General features: G+C 38.2%; 2 protein-coding genes across 3 annotated transcripts in view; both read left to right on the top strand.

The window, feature by feature from the left end:
* Nucleotides 1-5,323, top strand: part of si:zfos-2326c3.2 (misshapen-like kinase 1) — a 91,416-nt gene extending 86,093 nt beyond the window's left edge. For both annotated transcript variants that reach the window (XM_034121192.1, XM_034121193.1), the window contains one exon: nt 30-5,323. In XM_034121192.1, coding sequence (XP_033977083.1) covers nt 30-113 — 84 coding nt within the window. In that variant the 3' untranslated portion in view covers nt 114-5,323. The remainder of the gene's footprint in view (nt 1-29) is intronic.
* A 2,141-nt stretch (nt 5,324-7,464) lies between these two features.
* myot (myotilin) overlaps nt 7,465-24,258 on the top strand; it is a 34,323-nt gene continuing 17,529 nt past the window's right edge. Inside the window, exons 1-8 of the mRNA XM_034121020.1 lie at nt 7,465-7,596; nt 19,276-19,327; nt 19,542-19,707; nt 19,839-19,901; nt 20,909-21,050; nt 21,762-21,785; nt 22,293-22,412; nt 22,534-22,723. Coding sequence (XP_033976911.1) covers nt 19,320-19,327; nt 19,542-19,707; nt 19,839-19,901; nt 20,909-21,050; nt 21,762-21,785; nt 22,293-22,412; nt 22,534-22,723 — 713 coding nt within the window. The 5' untranslated portion in view covers nt 7,465-7,596; nt 19,276-19,319. The remainder of the gene's footprint in view (nt 7,597-19,275; nt 19,328-19,541; nt 19,708-19,838; nt 19,902-20,908; nt 21,051-21,761; nt 21,786-22,292; nt 22,413-22,533; nt 22,724-24,258) is intronic.

Raw genomic sequence — 24,258 nt, forward strand, 5'->3', positions numbered from 1 at the left:
CCTAACGCTGCGCCTCTCTCTTGTTGCAGGTGTTCTTTGCCTCTGTGCAGTCAGGAGGCAGCAGTCAGATTTACTTCATGACTCTGGGACAGAACTCGCTGTTCAACTGGTAACGACTAGATCTGTAACTCTGGGATCGACTGGTGATGTCTTCATTGTTCTGGTGATGCCTTTTTATTTTCGGGGCGACTCATCTCTATGGATAGTTACACCATACAAAGATCAACAAATAGTCTTGGATCCATCTTTCTATTTTGTCTTGGCGGTTCAAACACCGAAGGAATCCATCGCTCCATCTTAGAATACTGAAGCTTGAATCAGCTGCAGCCTCACAAATATCTGGATGTGAAATGTAACGAAAAACGCGCTTTAGTTCACTACCACCCCCCCATTTACGGAAGCATTACAAGGTACAACTAGCAACGTTAGCATCTGTGAAGTGAAGAGCAAACAAAACATTGTTCCCTGGAGGTTTTCCTTGAAGGATCTCTTAAATCAAGACCGTTTGATCCAAACCTACCTGGAAGCAAAACTGGCGGCTTGATTCTGTGGAGACGTCTCATGAACACCAAACCATCATTTTTGTCTCCTGGATCATTTAGCCATTTTCCCATTTCTCTAAAGGCCTCCTCCATATCAGTTACTCTGCTTACTATGTGTACATCAGCTATTTGCTCCTAATTACTTTAACAACATCTCGCTGTGTAAATGGATCCAAACTCTTTTTTTGTTCAATTCAAGTCATGGATTCTTATCTCGTCTTCTACTCTGGTGTTCAGCTGTCAACATGTGTTAAAAGATGGAGTAAACTACAAGAACAAGTCCTTCATCACTCCACGGATATCATCATTCAAAGACTAAATTGGGACCAACATTTGGACAACTATTGTCATTCCAGTTTTGTTGACACTGCTTGCTGTTTTTTTACAGTTTTTCACCAAGATTACAGAAAAACTATTGGCCCAATTTCCATGCAACTTGGGTGAAGCATGTGACAAGGTAGAACATATTTAAATATGTAGTGGATTAAATATAAAAGGGCGGATACACACATTATTGTTAACTGTTTGATCAAATTCCAGGTCCATGAACCAATGTGGTTCTGATACCTCAGCAGTATTATTTATGAAGGCCTTCAGTCATGTTTTCTTTTTCCTGGCTAGAAGCGGATATCAAGAACCCAAACAAATTAGTCCTGAATCTGTGATTTCCATATCCTTTTATTAGACGGTATTATATCATGCACTACCAACTGATATATTATTCAAGGCAGTTTCCTTTTCTCTTGTCTGAGGTGACAGTAAGTCAGTATAACACCCCACACAGCAGAGATTCAATCCTTTCATTTGAACTGAATCCATAGTTTTTAATATTTAGGATTAAATTACTGTTTTGAAGACGTAATTCAATAACTTTTGATTATGTTCTATTGCCAAAAAGACAAGATTTATTTAAAAGAGTTATGATTTCCAAAATTTCCCCAAGAGATTATCTCATGAATTATTCTGCTTCCTTTTTTCTGCAATCATTATGTGTTTGCGTGTAGCTTTTTAAATACAAAATGTTTAACTGCGCTCAAATTAAGTCACATGCAATTGAATTAGAAGGGTGAATTGGCAGCAATCTAACAACACAATGAAGTCATAAAATGTAACGGCAGACATTGAAGTATTCTTTAAAACCACAGGAGAAGCTTCAAATGTGTTAGGAAAGACATCTGGTGATGATGCAGGTATGTCTTTTGTAACATAAACCCAATACAGTGTCTCACCAGTTTAAGCATTCCCTCCACCTCCGTCATGGACCATATCATTTTAGTTTCATTATTCCATCATAAGGACCTAAATAGCCTTGTACTCATCACAAGTATAATTACAAATCTATTCCGCAGTAACAGGCTATTATCTTTTTTTTCTGCATCTCTTTTTGTACAGCGTCGGATGTATATATTCTTGTAAGATACACTTTTTTCTAAATATTTTATAATTGACAAGCCATCTTTATGTATGTGTACAGAATTATGATCAGGCTTATGAATGTTATTTCCACACCCTTTTGAAAGTTCAGGAGCCACTGACGGTGAACTTGAAGGCTCTTGGTCGAAGATCAAATATTGTGTCTTGTGAATTTTGTTTTGTGGTTGATTTTCTACACAGTGGTGAAATTTAAAGCCATTATGTAGTCTGTATTGAAGAAATAACTGAGGCTTTGGATCAGTATTTCTTACACTATCCAACATGGGACGCACACCTGTTTTTGATGGGTTATTTTGAGGTGTTTTTGTTGAGCCTGGATCCAATGAGTTGGGCCTGTAGAGTATCTGTTTTTTATCTCCTTGATTTTACTGTCATTTACACAGTGAAACACCAAAGATGAAATATTGACTTCTGTATAAAATACCTAACAAATCCCAACTGACTATTTGGTATTAAGAGATTATCTATGATTTAAAAGTTAGAGATAGGCCAATATTATTATACTGTAAAAAAAGATATGAACTAGACCAATCAGACATGTGGAGGCCTGAAGAATCTCCCAGAAATGATGTCTCTCGCAAATTGAAACAGAAATATATGCAATTTAAATTTAAAAGAAACCTTGTATGTTTGCTTTAGACAGAAGAAATAATTGGTGTTACCTTCAAATGTGAATTTGTAATTTGCCCATGTTCCATATACCCTCCTTCGTCCGATTTTGCCAAAATGGCTAACTTTGTTATTCTTATCCTCTATTATATTTACTCTTGAATGTTGAGGCTATTATATTCATTGAGTTTTCATTATTGACTTGATATAAATATTGCAGCTGGTTCTGTGAGAATATTTTAAACTGGAAAATTAACTTTCTGATGATGACTGTCGCATTGCTAAGTTGTTCATACAGGAAACTACCGCCGCCGGACCAGATAGCTAGCTAACATGGCTACAGTACATGGAAATACAGGACTATGAACTAATCTAAACACAATTGCTAGCTAACAGCTGTTTAACATTTCAGGACCAAGCTAGCTATAGCTGCAGTAGATGTTTTAGCTAACATTGCTAGCTAACAGCTAACTAGCGTATGTAGTAGAGAGGGTTGGTTAGCAGCAACACTTTTTCTCTTCATACACAGTTACTTAGCTGTGCAGTTTCCACATGAGATTAAAAAAAATGCACAAACTGTATTTCACACACTATAATTCAAATGATATGAAGTAAGAAGAATTTGTGTGGACATTAGTTCACGAACACTGGTGACCGTGTGGTGCTAGTGTCCAAATCAGCCTTTTGTTTAAACTCTCTTCTTTCCCAGCAAGTTTGTGTGAATTCAATTACAGATCCTTTGCTTTTTTAGGCAATAATGTAAATATTTGAGTACCATTGGTTGACCGCATTGTTATGCAATCATATAACCATGAGAGATTTGATCAGATGGGTTTTAATTTGGCTAATGTATGAATTCAGTCGTGTAGAAAGTGATACTTGGAAGTTCTAAGACAGGTTACAATCCTTATACGGTTACGTTTTAGCTCAGTACAGACGTTATATTTTTTTATTTTGAAGGCATTTTTTTGGCATAATCTTTTTATGGTTTTACCAAAAATATATTACTTTCATGTTCCATTCAACATCATGCATTACCTGCATCGTTCTTCATCCTTCTTTAAAAAACAACTTTTCTGCTTCAAGCTATCCAGAGTCAGTGTCACACCTAATCTATTTGTCACCGACAGTTACCGTTTGGAGACACAATGAGAACATTTGAGTGGGTTATTGGAAAACCAACTTCTCTGTCTGCTCCTGTGCTGAACATTTGAGCCAAGCTGCACTAATGATCTAGCTCGGTGACTCCCGCCTACACCTTCCACTGGTTGATGGTGTTTCAGGTCCGCTGTGACTCACATCTCCAACTCTCCCACTGACTCTCTTTCTCTCATTTTGGCAACATTTCTGCTCTTTGCTCTTGCATTCCCTCTGTTTCTCACGCTAACATCTTTCATCATTCTTTAGCTTTTCCTTTTCTTCTTCTCACATGTCAGATCTAAATCCACACCAAACATTTGTCACACCAGATTAAGAAAAGCTGCAGAGATATTTAAGTATTGGAGGGATAAAGGATGTGTTTTACTTCTAATTAATTAGAGGAAGAATGGGTTATTTTTGCTATCAACAAATAACATTATTTTGCGCTGCACTGACTGTGTACAAGCTGAGCAGTTTAGAGAACGTGTGTGTTTGTGTGGGAGGGTGTGATGTAGATGGCAACAGGTGTTCAGTTAGCAGGAATTCCTTCCCCAGGGGAGGAAGGACAGAGTTAGAGGAAGTAGATGGTGGTTTGAGTCAGGTGTCAGCTAACAGAAAGATATGGATGTTGCTTTTTAGATACATGTTTTGCTGTTGCCTACAAAACTTGAAAAAACGTGTTCAAAGCAATTCATCACCTCTGCCGAACCATTTGTGTTTTAGGGTTGGTTGTTTGCTTGTCTGCAGGATTACGGAAAAGGTACTTACCAGATTTTCATGAAACTTGGTGGAAGACGGTAGCATGGGGCGAAGAAGAACCCATTAAAGGTTGGAGCAGATCCAAATCCCATGGAGGATAAACACATTTCTTTTTTTGTTTTCCTTACTACTCGTGAATTGACAAAGGCCAAGGCCAACCTGCTTAGGCCAATGTACTCTAAAATGTAATACTTCCTTTTCCAGTGCTACACCTTTCCACTAAATATCAGGAAGATTGGGCCAGCAATTCCTGCTTACAAAAAAAACATTCCTACCTGAAAACATGAGCGGTTTCGCGGAGGTATAACGGTGCCACTGTTTCGAGGTGCCAAAATGTGGATTTAGAATTTGAAGTGATCGTTGGTTATGAGTTGAAAGAGGAATAGAAAGTAAGGATATGAAGGAGAGAGACTTATTATACACTTTTTAGGTGTGGATTTCTGCCTTCTTTGTTTCATCCATTGGCCAAATTGCTCTTTCTGATAGAACCAGTAGGTCCATGGTTATATTTGGTAATATATTATAGGAATGGTGGACAAACTCAGTAACGATTTAAAATAGAAACAGCTTGCAATGTGTAGTTTTATATGGCAATTGACACACAGGACAGCTGTGTTTCTTATAAGTTGTAAAGAAATCAAATATATTATATAAATATATATTTAAGAATATACATTCCCCTTAACTATTTCATTTACTTTCCGTTTAAAACGTTTTTTTATTTTTTGCACTGGACCCATGTCTGATGCATTATACACTGTAACTCCTGCTTTGAAATCAATCTTGTGTTTCCATGTAAAGAGGCAAAAGACAGACAACAATAAATATATTAAATGGTGTGTCGTCGTCAATTATTTTTCTGTATATCTACAACTTACTTCAACACTGACTCATCAGAAACCTTTATTTCACTTGACAAGTTTGTTAAACATGAAAGACATTACATTCTATTAAGAAATCAAATAAAACAACTCTTGGTTCTTATAATTATACTTTGGGACTTTTATTTAGGGAATTCAGAGGAGGATACTCAAGGATTATTTATTGTCTTGCCACACAGGGTTTCACAGCGAAATGCAGTTGTTCCTACAAATCAAATCAAGTTTTATTTTATTTTATTTATTTATAAAGCACATTTAAAAGCGATTTTTGGTCGAGCCAAAGTGCTGTACATGTAATAAAAACACATTACTACAATCACAATAAAAGACAATATATATAAAAAATAAAAATAAAAAAAACACAAGGAAAAGTCAGGAGTCGTGCTCCGCTCTAACTAGAAGGCCAGAGAGAAGAAGTGTGTACACTTGCGAAACATGACGCAACCGAACAGAACAGAAAGTACCAGCAGTGCTATTTCTGCAGTGCATTTTATTTATTTATTTATTTGCAATAGGAGGAATTTGAACAATGTTCACCTCAACACAGGACCAATTGGCTGTCGCCCTGTACGCAGCACAGACATTTCAGAACCTTAACCAGTCTTAACCATGTCAAAAAAAAATCCCAGGTCCCTGGAAATGTCTCGATTTTCAAAATAAAAGCAGTCAGATGGTAACAGGTGGCAGGATTGTGGTGTGCTGAAAACATTCAAAAATAAAATGAAGTTGAGTTTCTTTCTGCTTTGTCTTCCCTTTTTAATTATTATCATTTACATATTTCCAGGGTTGAGCAACTTCTTTTCAGGAAAAGCATTCTCTAGTTGTGTCTGCTATTTTGTCACGTGTTCTGGAGGCATGCTCGAGTGTGTAAATGGATGCTCCAGGTCAGGCTTGGGTTAAGGTCAGGGTTAGGCATGCATCAGTTAAGAGAAGGTTGACGCACTGAAGGAAATGGTTGCCAAACCCTAGAGGATACTGAATTTGCTATGGACATCGTTACCTTTCACTACTACCTCATGGTTCTGTCTGTGTGCTCCTCTCTGTTTAAGATTCGCTCTCTTTCAGGCTCTGTGTCTCTCTTCCTCTCTCTCATTTACAGAGGTCTCATCTCATGTGTCCACTGAAGACTCACTGGCACCAGGCGCAGGTTTCCTGGCTCCTGGCTCACACTCTTGGATTAAGTATGTTCCACGAGCCTCTGGGTGCCACACATCAGCCACAATGCGACACTATGTTTATGAAATGGTCTAAAACATGTTTTTTGTAATCCCTTCAAGAATGAAAAGTCTCACAGACGATCTCTTTGTCTTTTACACTTCCCCCTGGTTGATTAAGATTGATATTAGCTAACACGTGAACAAACATGCGCTTCAACTGAAGAAAGGGCACTATAATTGGTGCCAATGCTATGAAATCTAAACTTCCTGCCTTCTAAATGGGCACAGTGTCATGTATTTACATTTTATTTAGAATGACTTGGTACCTAGATATGCTTTTTACACAACTAAAGTATACCTGTATAGGATTACCAATATAAGTAAACTAGGGCTCTTACTAATGTAAATTGATATTAGCTTAACATTTTGATACTGTTTGACTATCCTTAACACTCTCTTGCTAGGGCTCCCAAGAGTGTGCTGCTAAAAAGTCAAAACAGACCAAGCGGTCTTGAAAAAAGTGAATTTCCTCCTGATTTATCCAAAAGCATGAATCTTAATCTATGTTTACTTTCACTTCTCTAATCAGGGTTAATAGTCTCAGACCTTCTGTAGTCTCCTAAAGAGGCTTAGCTGTGGTGAACCCATACAGAAACAGAAAATTGAGTTTTGTTGCTGAATCTCTTTTGTAAAACGCCCAGAGGTAAACCTTTTAGATTTCAACCTGTTGCCTTTGGTTTGGAGTTCTGCCCTGCGATGTGTTTGTCAGTGTTGACGAACACTATACTCCGCTCTAAATTTGCCCCTTTAGTACTTCTCCGACTGAACTCACCCCCCCAACCCCCCAGCCTCAGATATCCCCCCTAACCCCATTCCACCACCACAACCCCCCTCAACACACACACATGTCCCCGTCTGTGTGTAAATGTGTGTGTCAGTCAGCTCGCCCAGAGTCAGGAGCGACAGGCCATGACTGGCAGCACCACATAGCAAGTTAGCATTGGGATCATTAACACTTCTGCTGGATCAATACATGTGTTGTTGTTTTCTAGTTGCTGGGAAAAGACCAAGCAGGTAAGGAGAATCATATTTTGGTTGACCTTTTCTACAGGTGGCAAATGCAGTGAGTTAAAGAGGCATTTGGGCCTTTTTTGCTTCGTATCAACACTAGAATTGCAATATTTGATACAATCACACTGAGATCTATTCACTCTAGGCTGAAGACACCTGTCTAAATCAGCTTGCACGCCAAATATTTCGTATTTCTTACATAAATCTTCAAAGAAACTACACATCTGAGCAAACACGAAAATGCACCAATGGCACGTCCTGTGTCATGATTCAGACATAGCTCGTGATAGAAACTGCTCTGGTAAACAAAAAATCAAATGTTGTAATTCACTTGGTCGAGGGCCACAAGGTCCCTCATACTGCATGTTATTGATACTGGTGAATGAGTCTGCAGTCAGAAAGAAGAGGACAGCTGGGATGATCAGTCTGGAGCTATTTTTATATGCTCTGTCATGTGTCCTTTTACCGGAAAAAAATTGGAGTGGAAGACATTTTCAGAAATTCGATATATGCAAAGAAGGAAATTTGCAAATACGAAAATAAAACTATAACAGCTTTTCTGTCCACTAGATGGTGAGGTAGAGTTTTTCTAATGAGGTCAGCAGTATTTGGTCGAAGGTGGTCTAAACAAAGATTGGGACACTGGAAAAGAAAATCACAAATGCACTCGAAATCATGATGTTGACTGATTTAGCAGGTAAAAAAAAGTTTCGCAATATGCAGGGGGAAAATATTCAAATTGTAAATGTCTAAAATCAGAATATCATTTGTTTGTTTTTTATTTAAATATCGTGATCATTTGATAATCTGGCTATTGACACCGTTAGTAAATATGGAGCTGATTAGTATTAATTTGTATACTGTTGGAAAGACAGTCTTATTCCATCTTATTTCTATGTCTATCCATCTAGTCATTTAGCTTTTCTTTCAGTCATTGTGCTATATGTCAATCTGTTACATCCTCTTTGGAGTTATTAAAGGGTAGAAGTGAAACAAGTATGTCATCTAAGTTATAGCCAGCAGGGTGAGGCAACACAAGACATACTGAGTGGGTGGTGGGGGTGTGGGGGGGGGGGGGGGGTCACCATGCAAGCCTGGCATGCCTGTATGACGCAGAGTTCAGTCGCTGACCCGTGATTGGCTGACGGAGAGATCAGGTGATCAGGTCTAGGCTAAATCGGTCCAAGCAGACAAGTTGAGGAGTTGGGAGAATTGGAGAGATGGAGGTGGAGGGGGGAGAGCATTTCAGAAAGATTCAACTGAGGAAATGTAAAAATACGCTTACATCAAGTAAGAGGGATTCCTCTCCTCCGCATAAAAGTCTCTTTATTTACCTTAGAAATACAATTTAGAACCAAAATTAAAACTGCAGCAATATGTGAATCTGAAATCAAAAGTGGGGCCTGTAAAGAAAGGCTGTCGCCATCTTGGGTTTTGGAAACAGAAGTGACACAAGAGGGTGAAGTTTAATACACCCAAACACTGACTGAAAAGGTAATCTGTTGTATATTTTACTCTAAGTGAGACCATAGTTCACATTATGAATACACCAACACATAAATGAATATCATCCTGTGTTGTAGAAGCCTTTAACTAGTGATTGAGTCCATAAACTCATTAGAATTTTTTTTAATAAATCAATCATTCAAGTGAGAAGTATTCTTCTATACAATCGGCCATCTTGTTGCTACCAGTAGAGTAGCCCCCTGTGGGATATTACAGACAATGCAGGTTTGAAGCTGTTCTGCATGGGCTTCGACCTGGAGGTTTCCGGTTGGTATGGAAAGAACATCTATCTAAAGACCAGATTAAAGTTACCAAGGTATCGCTGAAGGGATAGAAATGTCAGTCTGTGCGTCACTTTGGTCCAGACTCCAGGTGGAACAAATAATTGCCCGCCTTAAAACATTTCTGAAGACATTTATGCTACCCGTGTTAGCATGCTGACATTAGCATTTAGCTCATAGCACCACTGTGTCTCAGTACAGCCTCACAGAGCAGCTAGCATGACTGCAGATGTTTAGTGTTGTTGTTAAAGGTCACCTATTATGCAAACATCATGTCTTATACACATAAACATGTGTCCCCCGTGGGGAGTGGCTCCTTATTTTCATCTAAAGTAACAGACAGAGAATCAGTACTTTTGAAACAGGGCTGAAACAGAGGGGATTATGGGATGCTACAATGATCTGTTTGGTGTTTGGAGCCAAACTCTTCAGAGACATGTTTTGTATATAACTGAGAACTATATTATATTGATGAAAAATATTGCTTGCTATTTATGTCATTATTAGGTAATGAAGTGCTTAAATTAAAAACGTATCTGGCAGTTCAATGTTTAATGTTACTAAAATTACACATTTCATTTTATTTTCATACATTTCAAATAAATTCTTCCCAATTATTCCAATTTTGTACAACCCAGAAATTCTTTATACACAGTGCATAGGTCTGCTGAACATGCGGAAACGTAAAATGTGTCCAAGGGCAATACATAAAGGAGTAATAAAGTAAAACAACAGAAGAATATGTATTAGATATTTACATGCATAAGGCTGCTGTCACTGGAAAACAGTTTCACATTGTGCATGTATTTGTTCACTGGATAAAAGCTTCCTGCAGTTTCTGATTTTATTGTTCCATGGATTTATTCTGATTCCATGTTGATCAAAGAAGAGTGCACAGATGTATGGAATAAATGCTCACTGCTATATTTCCACACTAGCTCTGCTGCTAGAATATAGTGCAGTGCTGCTGCTGCTGCTGCTGCTGCTAAATCTGTCCTGAGGACCCACGGTGCTGTATGCAGCTGGAATTACACAGTGGGTGTTTTGTTTAAATTTAACAAGGTGGATTGTGGGTAGGCGTATGTGTTGATTTCCTCCTGTTTCCCACCTAAAGCTTGACTTCATCGACCATAATCTATGTCAGAAACTGTCAGTAGAATTCAGGACATTTTAGGCATTAGAAAAGACTCAAGTAAAGAACCTCAAAATTGTACTGTATGCATAACAAGCTATATGTATGGATTGACAAACCAAAATAATTCAGGCAAGATGACATTTCTATGGCAACGGCTGACTCATGAATCATCTTGCAGTGTTTTCCTCAATCTCTCCTCCAATCCTCCATCAACACTGTCAGATCCTGAACAATATATTGTGTACAGTAGAAACTGAATGATGATGCTCTCCATTGTGACTCATCCTCATCTTCTCTGAGAGCAGGTGGCTCTGCCTTCAGAAACAGTAAACTGAGAAGTGCAGGGGTGATGAACATTGTTGTTAAAGATATCCGCCCTTATTCTTTAGTGAGATATAAAGTTATGCACCCTAGATCAAAAAAGGTCTACTGCAATAGCACAACATCTGCTCATTCACGCAAGCTGGAATTGTTTTGCACCATCACAGGCACAACATATTAGAATTTTAAACTGAAGTCAAAAGGATCCATTAAAATCCTGGAATTTGTGTACGGAAGCCCTAAGAGGCAAATAAGACAAATAATTTGAGTAATCTTTTTTCTAAGTCTGATTTATTTTCTTGTTTTTATGTTGTTTCCTAGGTTAATGAGTTAGGAATAGGTGAAAAACAGTTTTGATAGGTTCACTTTTTGATAAGCAAAATGTTTCCACCGATGTACTTCTTGATTTTTTAACAGTATCATATTTCTCTTCAAAAACAAGCTAAATATACTCTCTATTTACGAGCACGGGGAAATCAAAACTATTTAAGAAGTAAACATTGATGCTTTGAGTCCGAAACAGAACATGGAGTAGTGGTGCACTTCAGCCTCTTGTGGTCAGAATAAGTATGACAACAACAAACTTTGGATCATGATAAAATCCGTTTTTACCTGTTCCTAAATCATTAACATGAGAGAAAACCCTTTCGAACGGACGTATAAATGACTCCACCAGAATTATTTTCTCACTGCCTTTCAGGGCTTCTGTTTGACATTCATAGAACATAGAGCATAAAGGTCCTGCTAATTTTAAACCAGAGGCATGTACTACGAATCCAGTTCAACATACCCTGGATATGTTTGAGTTACCTGGCTTAACTAACCCAAAACCAACGCGATCTCGCTAAGCGGTCCTACGACGCTGGTTATCAACTCGGTAACTCAAGCCAGGGTTTCTCTGTCCGGCTGAGTGCGCGTTCACATGAAAGGGGCGGGGTTAGCAACATTTGACCAATCACAAACATGGACAAGCGTACTGACAGCGCAGCATCATACTTCCTGAATGAGAAGAAAACTATAGAGTGGCGAAGTCACGCCCATCTACTTCCGGCCCATGGGACCTTATTTCCGAAAAATAATGTATTGAAGTCAATGGAGAGAGAAAACTTATCTTTCGATCCCGTTTGAATTGTGCCATGAATTACACATATGATGTTTGTCAATCTTAAAAAATCATTTCCATGTCAAAAAAGTCACAGTTTGTCGTAAAACTGTTGAAATATAAGACTATGAAAAATACGCAACTAGAAAGACTACAAATCCCAGAGTCGCGTAAGTGATGTCACTCACAAACTCACAATTGTTTTCCTCCACTAAATATAAGAGATAGCTAAGATAAGATAACTTTAACAAGATGCCTGTGTGCTTAGTACCAGGTGGTTATCATACCAGCAATGGGTCTTGCTCGTTCTTTCGCTTCCCGTCTGATGAAAGGACCAGGAGTGGCTGGATCAAGTTAGCTACCTAGCTAGTAGCAAGCACGTTAGTTAGCATTACAGCCGGCTTAGCCTTGTCATTTTTATTAGCCTTAACATGAAGTAACATTAAGTAACCCAAAATGTTAAACAGTAAGAGTAGTAGTCATATTTCGTGAACCCTTTGAAGAGTACTGTCACACCGGTGTGATCATTCTATAATACACCATTTAAGCCCGGGGGAGAAATGCTAACGCTAACGCTACATTAGCTTCGGCGATCTTTTCTACTTCATGCTATCTGCACAAATGGTTGACATTAAACATTAAAAAGATCAGGCAGTTCAGAGAGAATCAAAGGAAGGCAGGCAGGCAGGCAGCTTTGCATGACATTCTTCTAGACGTGTTTCATTGTGGTGATAGTGAGGGTAGTCAATCACTTTTTTGACAAGACAGTAGTGACGGCCATCTTGGTGACGTGTGTTGTTGTGCAAAAGATGTAGTTCATTGAGCGTTTCACACAAAAAATGGTGTTACTTCACAGTTTTACGACACATTTGATTTTTTTTGACTTGCAAAATTATCTTTTAAATTGACAAACATCATATGTGTAATTCGTGGCACAATTCAAACGGGATCGAAAGATAATCTTTCTCTCTCCATTGACTTCAATACATATTTTTTCCGAAATAAGGTCCCATGGAGGTCCACCGGAAGGGACACTCTATAATATTAGACAAATATGAAGAAGACGTTAAACTTTAAACATCCGTGACTTAAACACTTTATCCAGGATAAAAGCCACATAGTTGCACCTGCAAGGTGAATACAGAACAGCTGGTACCAAAAAAAAGTGTTTGAATGCGTACATTAACAGGTTTATGATATCACTGCCCCGTCTAAGACACGAGTGGATCTTACTTTAATTACATTTGACTCGAGTGTTTTGTCAACTTAATGTGTTGCTTAAAATAATACTTCTCAAACTTTTTTCAGTAATGTACCCCCTTTGAAACATTTTCTCAGCGAAGTACCCCCTGACCGACCCCGAACATTTTTGATAGAAAAAGCCTATATATATATAATTACAATATAGTAATGTTCCATCAGTGTGTGATTTATTAACTCCTTCATGCATGATTTACAACAAACTAAGGATATTTTCATCTTTATGCATGTTTTTTTAAAACAGATTTTTAAGTAATATATGTTTAACAAACCAATGAACAAAATGATATATTATGCAAAAACTATTAAATACAATACACAAATATTATAATAAAATCCACTGTGATGCCTGATGTGCAACTATCCGAAACCCCATGCATATACAAGAAAACAGCATTAAATTAGCAGTCTCTAATGTAGTGACCACAATGCATGAAAGGGTTTAAAAAAACAAAAACGTTGTAACTGAAAAAAAATGTGCAATTATAAACAAACTATGTAATAACACTGCAATTACACTATTTAGGAGTTTTAGGTCCGATGCCTCCAGTGCTTTGGCTGATGTTGTGGAGGCTTTTCGCATCATCTCTACATCTGTACTCTGGTGGCTTACCAACATGAAACAGGTGTTTGGTGCTGAGATGTCTCTGGAGGTGCACTGGTTTCATCGAGCTGTTTGCTAGTTTCTCCCCAAAGAAAAAACACAATGCCTGGGGCGGGTTGCCGTTTGTTGACTTGAATCCCATCAAAGCATACGCCTCCTGATATTGCAACCCAGTCTCACGGCATTTCGTGTTATAGTCACGAAATTAATTTAATCTATTGATTCGTGTTCACCAACACGATTTTCAAAAATGTTTGTGTCACACAGAACGATTTTAAAAGCAATGTATTTCTATTGGTAGTATGTTTCGTGCCTGCAACACGTCTTTTTGTCCAGTCAGATCTTGGAATACCAGAAGCTGTGTGGTTCATAAAAACATTTTCTTACTCAATATCTTACCCTAAGCCTAACCATCCCTTTTAATTTAAATTGTATAATGTCGGAGTTTTTTTGCCGTCCGTGAGGAAAAGAAATAGCTCAGAGCCTCATAATACTGAAATCTGTATTTTATTAAATCTGTTTTTCCTTCTAATTTGTTATTATTTACATTGCTTTTAAAATCGTTCTGGGTGACACCAAAAAAATGGCGAAATCGTGTTGGTGAACACGAATCAATAGATTAATTTTGTGACTATAACACGAAATGCCGTGAGACTGTGTTGGATATTGACGGCATTTTGTTGGCTCAATTTTGGCTCTCTTTTTTTCTCCGTTGTCCACGTTCCCTGCTGTAGTGCTTCAATGCTTCTGCCCATTCACTTTGAATGGGGTGACGTCACGCTCACAGGGCCTTCAACATAAGTCTGGTCGTATTGGTTGTATGACTTCTTCTAGCATTGTGTGCGCATCGCGTTGCTCTCTTCAAAAGTAGAGCAATGTTCTACTTTTGAAGCTTCGACGGAAGCGCCAGCCAATCGAATCATATGCCAGTACAAGCTCTAGCCAATCAAACTGCGTGCTTGTGTGTCCGGGGCGGGAGATTCATGTGATTGGTTGTTGGTCGAGCGTCAGACACGCCCGCCGGCAAGCTTCAACGCACGCCGCCGTGTGTAAGCTCCGTAAGGAAGTCTGAAGGAAGGGGCAGATTTTTTCCGGCTGCGTACTTTCAAATTCTAGCGCACTCAAGCTGGTTTCTCCATTCTTACCTACCTATACCTTTAATGTTCCCACCCAGGCAAATATAAACCCTGCAGTCTATGATGGGAAGTATTCCTGGTGTAAATCTGTTAGTACAATGTGTTTCTTAACTGATATATGAAGATCCCACACATGAGTTCAGGGGCCTCATTTATAACGCCTTGCGTAGGATTGACGTGAGAAGGTTGCTTACGTAGTACAAAGCAAAAAAATAGGTACAGAAATTTTCCGACATTTTCCGATTCACAAAACATTGCGTACCGGTGAGGGAAGTGCGTACCGGCACTTCATACGCCTGTTTCCCTTTATAAATCACAATCGACTCGAAATGCGGCGCAGCTTTTGCAGGCTTCACGTAACGCCCATATTTGCCTATAAATAGTCAAAGAAACGCCCATTCATTCATTCATTTTTGACTGACTGCATGAAGAAGATCGCAGGAAATGACGACCGAACAGCTAAAAAAGACATCTCACACCGTGTCAGATTTTGGTTATTTTGGGGAGGTGGAGATAAATCATATTGTTTGGTGGATGCAGTTTGAACCAGAGTAGCAGCATGGAGGTCGGATCGTCACCAAAATAAATAAATAAGTGGTCCGAAAAAAGTTAATGACAAAAAAAATACACATAACCTTCCTCAGGCAGTGTGTTTGTACCGGGGACAGGAGACACCCTCTTGATGAGAAACTGTAAGAAATGATCGGGGAATCCCTCCGGAGTGGAGTCATGACGACTGGATCTGAATTATTTTGTTGTATTTGGTGGTTTGTGTTCCAGCTGTCGATCAGCAACTATATATCCATAATCCACCAGTTAAAGGAAATACAACTAATGTGTTGTGTTATATTAGCTGTACAATTTACCGCATATGGTGTTCTTAGTTTCCATACCTCCTGTGTTTTACGAGCGACTTATCAAGTCTTGGCAAACGGCATAAAACACGATTAAACGTGATAGTATATAAAACCATGCTCGTATCTACAACCTATAGAAATGCAAAACGGCGTCAGTTTAGACGTTATTCTGTCCTCCTGCTTACCGCATCATTTATGAGAAAACATTTCATAACATTAACACAACATATTCGAGGTGGTTTTAAATAACATATCCGTATTTATTTATTTCCCCAAGTTATGTTTTTGTATGCACTGAGGAGTCTCAAATAGGCGTTTGTTTAATCATTTTAAGATTGGCTTTAATCAATGTTTGAAAATGAATTCTTCATATTTGATAAATGAGAGGTAACATTTTATTTATTTCCACATATTTCTCTCCATTCTTCCTTCTGCCAACGGTGTCGCAGTTTCTCGTCTCTCCCGTTGTTGTGCTTAGTGCGTACGCATGGGTTACAGTTTGCGTGGAGGACCGCACATTTTCCCGTCAAGTTAGTATTTTATAAATCGCAAACATTGCGTAGAAACTGGCGTACGCCATTTTTTGAGCGTATATCCCTTTATAAATGAGGCCCCAGGTCACTGGTGGAGTTTATTGGGTCAGACAGGGACTACAGTCAATTTGGTCCCTGCAGGAGAGAGAGGGCTTCCACTTCATATATGTGAAAATTAAAGTATTATTATTATGATTCTTTTTTTTCAATTCATATTTATTTGTATCATAAATGATATCTTTATTAATATGAATTCTCAGGTAATTTTGTTACATTTTAAATAAATGTAACACATGACTATGAATTTGGGGGAGGGCCATTGTAAGTACACAAAAATATTAAAGTAATACATTTACGAGGATATTCTCTGAGATCAGAGGGGTATAATTATTTTTTTCCTTTTTTTACAAGAAAAAACGTTTTTTGTTTATTTGGTCAAGAAACCCTAACCCTCCCTTCAGTCTCCCCCTTTCAACTCGACAAATATCCAATAAGGGCACGCTGGTCCAAAAGTACCTTTAAAAAAATAGACCCTTATGATGTCACAATTATATCATCCAGGTTTTCTCTGTTTCTGAATAAAGAAACAAATATTTACCACAAAACCTGCATTACCAACTGGAAGCATGGAACTATTGAGTTGTATTATAGGAAATGTAGGATCCAATGTTTTAGGAGCTATATAATTGCTCCTGTGGGGATTGTCCACAGTATTGAGTATGTAAGTCGCTTTTGATAAAAGCGTCTAACAAATAACATGTAATGTGATATACAAAAGACTTAAAGTCAGACAGAAAATAAACTATTAAAGAAATAACCTTTAATTTGAACATTAACTGCGCTACTTTTATTTTATATTATAAAGATTGTATGCTTGTTCGGTTTGTTGTTGAAGCTGTCCAGCACTTCCTGAATGTCTCCATCATCATTTGCAGATTGTTGCCGCTGCCGTAAATCCTTTGGTTATGTAACCGAGAGACAATTGATACGAGGGCTTCAGCAGCAGCTGTTGTTTTATCAACAGGAGGCTTTAAGGAACACACAGACACACGGTGACGTACACATGGATATTGAACATGCTGTGGCTCTTTTTTTCTCAAACTGAGATCTTCTGTTTCAGGCAGTCTATGTTTATGTAAGTGTTGAGATAAAATGGTAAAGTAAAGAGCAAAAACTAAAATAAGCATTTGGATAAGAGAGTATGAAAGAGTTTAACCCTCCACTGTTTGTCTGTAAGTGTCTCATTAATGGAGACAGAGATTTATCTCAGGTCAGAGAGTCTCTGCAGTGCTCAGGAGGTGCCACGGTTTAATTTAGCCTGAAACCTGACCCCGGCCTCCTCTGTCAGCTCCTTCTCTGGGCCCAGAGCCACCAGGAGCAGCAGGCTGGGGTCTGTGGGGTCTACATGGTGTGTGTGAAATGAATGATTTTCTGCAATAACCCACACTATAGCTACACAAAGTGAGACCATGACGGTCAGAATCAGTGTTCCGGTGCAGAGCAAGTTATGCATGTGTTGGCAATAAAAGAGTACCCAGTGTCAGGATCTGTTGCATAATGCACAGTTAAAATGTTGGTTCACACACTAATGACCAGAAAGTTCACATAACAGGGACGTTCTAGGTGTGCACGTGTGTTTAAGTGCACCTGAATATACATTTGTTTGTCATCTGTGTGTGCCAATGGCTCCCATAAGGATTCCTAGGACAGTTTGAGGGTGTAAGCGACAGGCACCTGTGTCAAAAGGTCGCAGTTTTACATCTGATTTTCATCTTGTACTGATTCAAAACTAGTTGGTTAGGTTGAGGTAAGAAAACAATGTGGTCAAGTTAAGGAAAAGATCACGGTTAGGCTTACCATAATTATGTTTTTTAACGTAACTGCAAATGTGAGGGAAATTAGGTATGTTAAATAACTTGAATACGACACATATGTAGGTTATGCGTAAGTTGTGTATACATCACGGAGGTTAGGTATTATACATACATTTTGTACGTAATGTATGGCATGTTCAGAACATTGCATACACAGAAGACCTTTAACACTAAGAGTGCGGCTATTTTTTGTAGTCAAGAGTTAATGAAGTTAAAACATCAGATATATAAAGAAAGATATGCATGCTTTTTTCCAGTATATGCATAAGCTGTATTGCTGCACCGCTATGAGGAAATGGTTGAAAAAAGGTTTTGAATATAAGGCAGCTACTGTATGTCTTGATACAGATTGAATGAGAAAGGAGACTGTTCAATTCTTTTTTTCTGGAACAAAAAGGTAGTTTAGAACAAATACAGTGATTCATATCAGCCTTATTACATAGAATAAAATATACAGAATAAACAACTGTAAAGCCGTAATTGTTCGAACTGTTAATTCACTGTTAATCATGAAGTCTACAATCATGCACCATATACAGTTTATTTCACACAGCATGTTAGTTGACATGTGCTTTTCTGTGGTTCTTTTTTTTTTTTTTTAGTTTTGCTTACTATGGATCACACGCAAAAAGAAAAGTCAGATCAGCATCTCAAATCTTCTCTAATTTAGCCTTTTTCTGTTCCTCAATTCATGTATTTGGATCTTCTATTATTCAGAGCAGCCAATCGGAAATGACCTACTCCAACCCGTTTGATTTGTGGCACACAGTTTCAGCATTGGAAACATTCTGGCAGGTTGAGTAAGTGTAAATCATTTTTTTGTTTCTTTGCTCAGCTTAAATGACCCTTTGCGTTTCTCTTTTTTTGTTATAATTTAAAATCCTTTTGGGTTGCCGAACCGATCTGAAGCACAGATATAACTCTGTAACGTGTAACCTGAACAATCCAATCCAATCGTCCTATGAAGCAGGCAATTGTGAACGGCAGACTTGTACACAGGTTTCTAATACACTGTGATAAAAGCTGGAATTAGATGGTAGGAGAGTGTAACATGTCTACTTTTGTCTTTGTAGAGACTAAAACAACATCTATCACTGCCTCCTGGAACGCCTGAAACATGGCTCAGTAAGTTACACACACACACACACACACACACACACACACACACACACACACACACACACACACACACACACACACACACACACACACACACACACACACACACACACACACACACACACACAGAACTCCCAAGTGAATGCACAGGAAAACCATACAAATGTGATCATTGTGTAATCATTGATAATGTGTCCCATGTGCCTGTGTGTGACTTTAGCCTCCAGAGTGTGCAGAAGAAGACCAGCACCATGTCCCTGACCATCTCCTCTTCCTCCTCTGCCTCCGCCTCTCGGGAGCTCTCCTCCTCCTCCTCCTCTTCCTCCTCCGTGCTCGCTCAGAAACACTCCGGCCTGGTGCAGCCGCTGCTTGTCAGCCCTCCAACCGTAAATCTCCTCATATTATGGACATGACAAAGTTTAGATTGAACCTGTAGATGTGACAGTCACTGTACATATAAGTGAATTGTTATGAATAATAACATAATTCAATATATGTATCATTTTTGTATTCCCAGAGTCAGAGTCCCATCTTAAATCAACAGTACTCAGGGACAGGAGTGGCCCCTACTTTTGTTAAGGTAAGACACACATACGGTATCCTAATTATTGTTGTTTCTTGTGTCTTTCTAGTCATTGTATGTGTCTTTGAAGTCTTTTTGTAATTGTTTCATGTTTCTTTGTAGTCATTTGTTGTCTTTTTGTAATTGTTTCATTTTTCTTTGTAGTCATTTGTTGTCTTTTTGTAATTGTTTCATGTTTCTTTGTAGTCATTTGTTGTCTTTTTGTAATTGTTTCATGTTTCTTGGTAGTCATGTTGTTTCTCTTAGTAGTTGTTTGTTTTATTCAATTGTTTTGTTCTTTTGTAGTTTTTTTTTACCACCTATTGTAGTCACTCTTTCTCTTTGTGTCTCTTTCAGTGTTAGAATAAGTACTCAGATCCTACTTAAGAAAAAGTAAAATACTCCACTTCAAGTAAAAGTCCTGATTCCCAAATGTTACTTAAGTAAAAGTACAAAAAGTAAAGTACTCAACCTGCACAATTACCCATTTCAGAATAATATAAAGAAACCAAATATTATCAGCTATGCGTACTTCAAGTATCGAAAGTTAAAGTACTTGTTATACCGAATGGATTTTTTCACAGTAAAAAATCAGTATGAATGATCAATTATGTTGAGCTTTTTTGTATACATGTTTTTTAGTGATGTATTTTGTCAATGTGGATGAAATTTAGATATTGTTTTAAGTATCTGTATGTCTCTTTGTAGTTGTTTGTGTTTCTTTCTGTTCATTTGGTGTCTCTTTGTACCCGTTTTACATCACTTTGAAGTCGTTTTTTGTAGTCTTTTTGTGTCTCTTTTTGTGTCTCTTTGTAGTCGTTTATGTGTATTTGTTTTTTGAGTCTCCTCCTGGTTGATATGTGTCTCTTTTTAGGTGAATGTATGTTCATACAATGGGTGGTCTGACACACGTGGTAAACTGTATGCCTTAAATAAAAGATTACTGATTTCCTCTTCAAAGACCTTCTCTTTTCTGTCCTCTTTCCATTTCTCCTCCTCTGCCTCCACCCCCCTTCACTCTGCAGGGCCTCCATGATGTGTCCACAGTGAACGGGCAGCTGGTGGTCCTGGAGTGCAGACTGAGGGGAACCCCCCCCCTGCAGGTCATGTGGTACAGAGAGGACGAGCAAGTACTGGACTCGGATGATTTCAGGATACTACGCAAGAGTGAGTGTGTGTTTGGCAGTGGGATGGGGTCTTATGACCTGGAGATAAATTGGACTTTACACTTACCAAATCCAAACAATCAAGCAAAAATATACACTTTTTGTTAAATGGATACATGAATATCCTATTAAAAACATGTAATATTGTGTTAGCTTTAATTTGGCCAGAAAGTTACAGATTCTTATCTTCACGGTCAACTTGTATATTTTGTACTTTTGTAGTTCTATTTTATTTTCTATTTATTTGTATACTGTTTATATTGTATAATTGTTTATATTACATTTAAACATATTATTATTATTATTATTATTATTATTATTATTATTATTATTATTATTATTATACTACTCTTTTTAATTTCAAATTATGTGCAATACTTAGTTTTACATGCTGCTGCTGCTGCAATGAAAACATTTCCCAATTTGGGATCAATAAAGTATATCTTATCTTATGGGGTAGTGGTGCACTTCCCCCTCTTGTGGCTCAAATAGTTATTACAACAACAAACACCTTGCAAAATATAATGGATAACAAGAGTTTTATTTTCTTACTCTCCTCTCAGGGCCTTTGTAATTGCTCAAATCAGTATGTTTTGCATTCGAATGACTGGTACTGAGTCTGATTTGCAGAAGTTTCCTATTCCTCTTGAATGTAAATATGGTCTGAGCCGACTAAAAAAGAATTGACTTTTCTTTCTCCTTGTTTTCCCAGAGGCCAGCTCTGCATCAGTGCCAGGTAAGTACAGAATATACAAAAAATACTTTTACAAAACATATATTATTTATTCTTACCTTGCTATAATTTCTTTCAACTAAAGTTGTTTTTGTAATACTTTCACCTTTCCGGTACCCCAATAATCTTTTAAATAACACCCCCTTAATGAAACCGGCTTATTTGGATGAAAGGCTTTAACTCTGTCCAGGAAGCCAGGTCAAATACATTTAACATTTTAAGAAATGTGACATTATATTGTATTTTGTAATTTGCTTTTTTTAAATTATCGTTTTATTTCGTTTTTTTAACTTTTTTATGACATAACGTTACAGAAGTGAGTGTCTTTTACAGGTTGACTGGGTGATTTACAGTGACAATGACAGCTACCCGAACAATGCTTAAAGGAATGAGATGTTATCTATATACAATGTTCATAAACAAAGTGCAGTTTTAATCCTGTCTGGAAACGAAAGTGAAAGACTTTATTGAATGAAAACATTTGTACTGTTCTGTTGTTCCCCTCCACAGAGGAGCTGTGCACACTGGTGATCACAGAGGCCTTTCCAGAAGACTCGGGCATTTTCAAATGTGTCGTCATCAACCCCTTCGGCACGGTCTCCTGCTCTGCCATCTTAGAAGTTTACAATGGTTAGAAAGTCACTTCATATAGCACCATAAATCTTCTATTACAGTTTCACCAGTTGATCTGTGTTAAACAAATACAAATGAATAGTCTTGCTTTTAAAATCAGCCATCTCTTGCTTTGCAGACCTGGAGGAGCAGCTGGAGGTGGAGGCAGCCAGTCAGCAGGTAGCAGCTTCTCTCCGACAGGAGCAGGAAGCCATGTTCCATCAGGAGACTTTCAGCGACGACTTTCCATCAGAGCTGCCTGACTCCATGACCCTTCCCCCGCCTGAGTGGCCTGAGAGCCCGCTAGAAGATAACAGCCCAGTTGCAGAGTGAGTGGATGGTACACACACACGCACGCACGCACGCACGCACGCACGCACGCACGCACACACACACACACACACACACACACACACACACACACACACACACACACACACACACACACACACACACACACACACACACTTACGTCAATATCAGTAAGTCTGCATTGGTAAACATTATATAACAATGACCTCAGTGTCATGCAAACATAATAATTGTAATAGATTTCTTTTGTTATGACATTATGCTTCTTAGTGACCATGTTACTGGAGTGTATCAGGGTCGGACATCTGGGGGGGAAATGTATTAATATATTTGTACATTAATGATAACAAATGTAGTGCAGGGAATAGCAATCAAGCTTTCAGAATGAGAATGAGAATACATTCAAAATCGTATTTTGTTGAAATCTTAAGATTTTTTTTTCAATAATTCTAATCACTAACATAAGTAAGTAAAGTCGAAAAGTCTTTTCGATTTCACAGTTTAAATTTCGAAAAAATATGTTTTACCTTATGCCTTGCCCTAAAACTCCTCTGTCTATTATTGACATGCGTTACATTTAATTGAGTAGCAAAAGCTCTTAGCAAGTTCCTATTAATCAATAAAATGTTAAATTAAATAAAGGACACATTTTTGTGAGTTTGAGTGACTTTTTGACATATAGTGGGTCATTCATGAGCATGCATTTCAGTCTTTGTAAAGAATTGTAGTTCCAACTTACATCCAGACGAGGCCGCTCTTGTATCAATACACAATGTCACTGAGGTACCATGTTCAAGTTCAATTTCTTCTTTTCTTTTGTGTGTTTCTTTCTTTCTTTCTTTGTTCCTTTCTTTTTTCTTTCTTTGTTCCTTTCTTTTTTTCTTTCTTTCCTTATTTAGACTTACTTAATGGTAGCATTCCAAGTGAGAATTAAACAAAAACATATGAGTTACTTTTAGGCCTAAAACTGTGAACAAAAACTGCAGCTTTTGAGAAGGGCTTTTGAACACTAATTGAAGAACACAAATACATAATAATAATCAAAGAAAATAACATATATGTTAGAGAAAGGTGCCAGCCAGTCAGAGAGGGGTTCTGAGGTTAATTAGGTGCAGTTGTGATGACGTTGCTCTGCTTTTGGGAAATTGAGCCAATCAGCTGCACCCTCGCGGCCCCGTCGCGCACACCCCTCGTGAGCGCGCAGTGTCACTTGTTGCGGTCCAGCCTCCTGCAGGACGGAGTTTGGGTTCCCCTCAGCAGGGAAAGTCCAATTCTTCTTAGCCAGTAATGAACTTTAAGGAAAGTGGTGCAGAAACCTTAAACTAGGTAAGAAAATATCCTCTTCGTCTTTGAACAGAGTGTTACCGGCTGCTTTTTCACCTGCCGTCCGGAAATGTTGCTATTTGTTGTGGCATTTGCAACCTCTGTAAAGTATGTCTACATTGACGCTAACTCTTTAAACATGCTCGTTTTACCTACTTGTTTATATCATGGAAACGTAACGCTATGTGGTCCTGAAAAGGTCACACTATGTTTAGAGAGCACTTGGAAA

The sequence above is a fragment of the Trematomus bernacchii genome, unplaced genomic scaffold (assembly GCF_902827165.1).
Source record: "Trematomus bernacchii unplaced genomic scaffold, fTreBer1.1, whole genome shotgun sequence".
Lineage (NCBI taxonomy): Eukaryota > Metazoa > Chordata > Actinopteri > Perciformes > Nototheniidae > Trematomus > Trematomus bernacchii.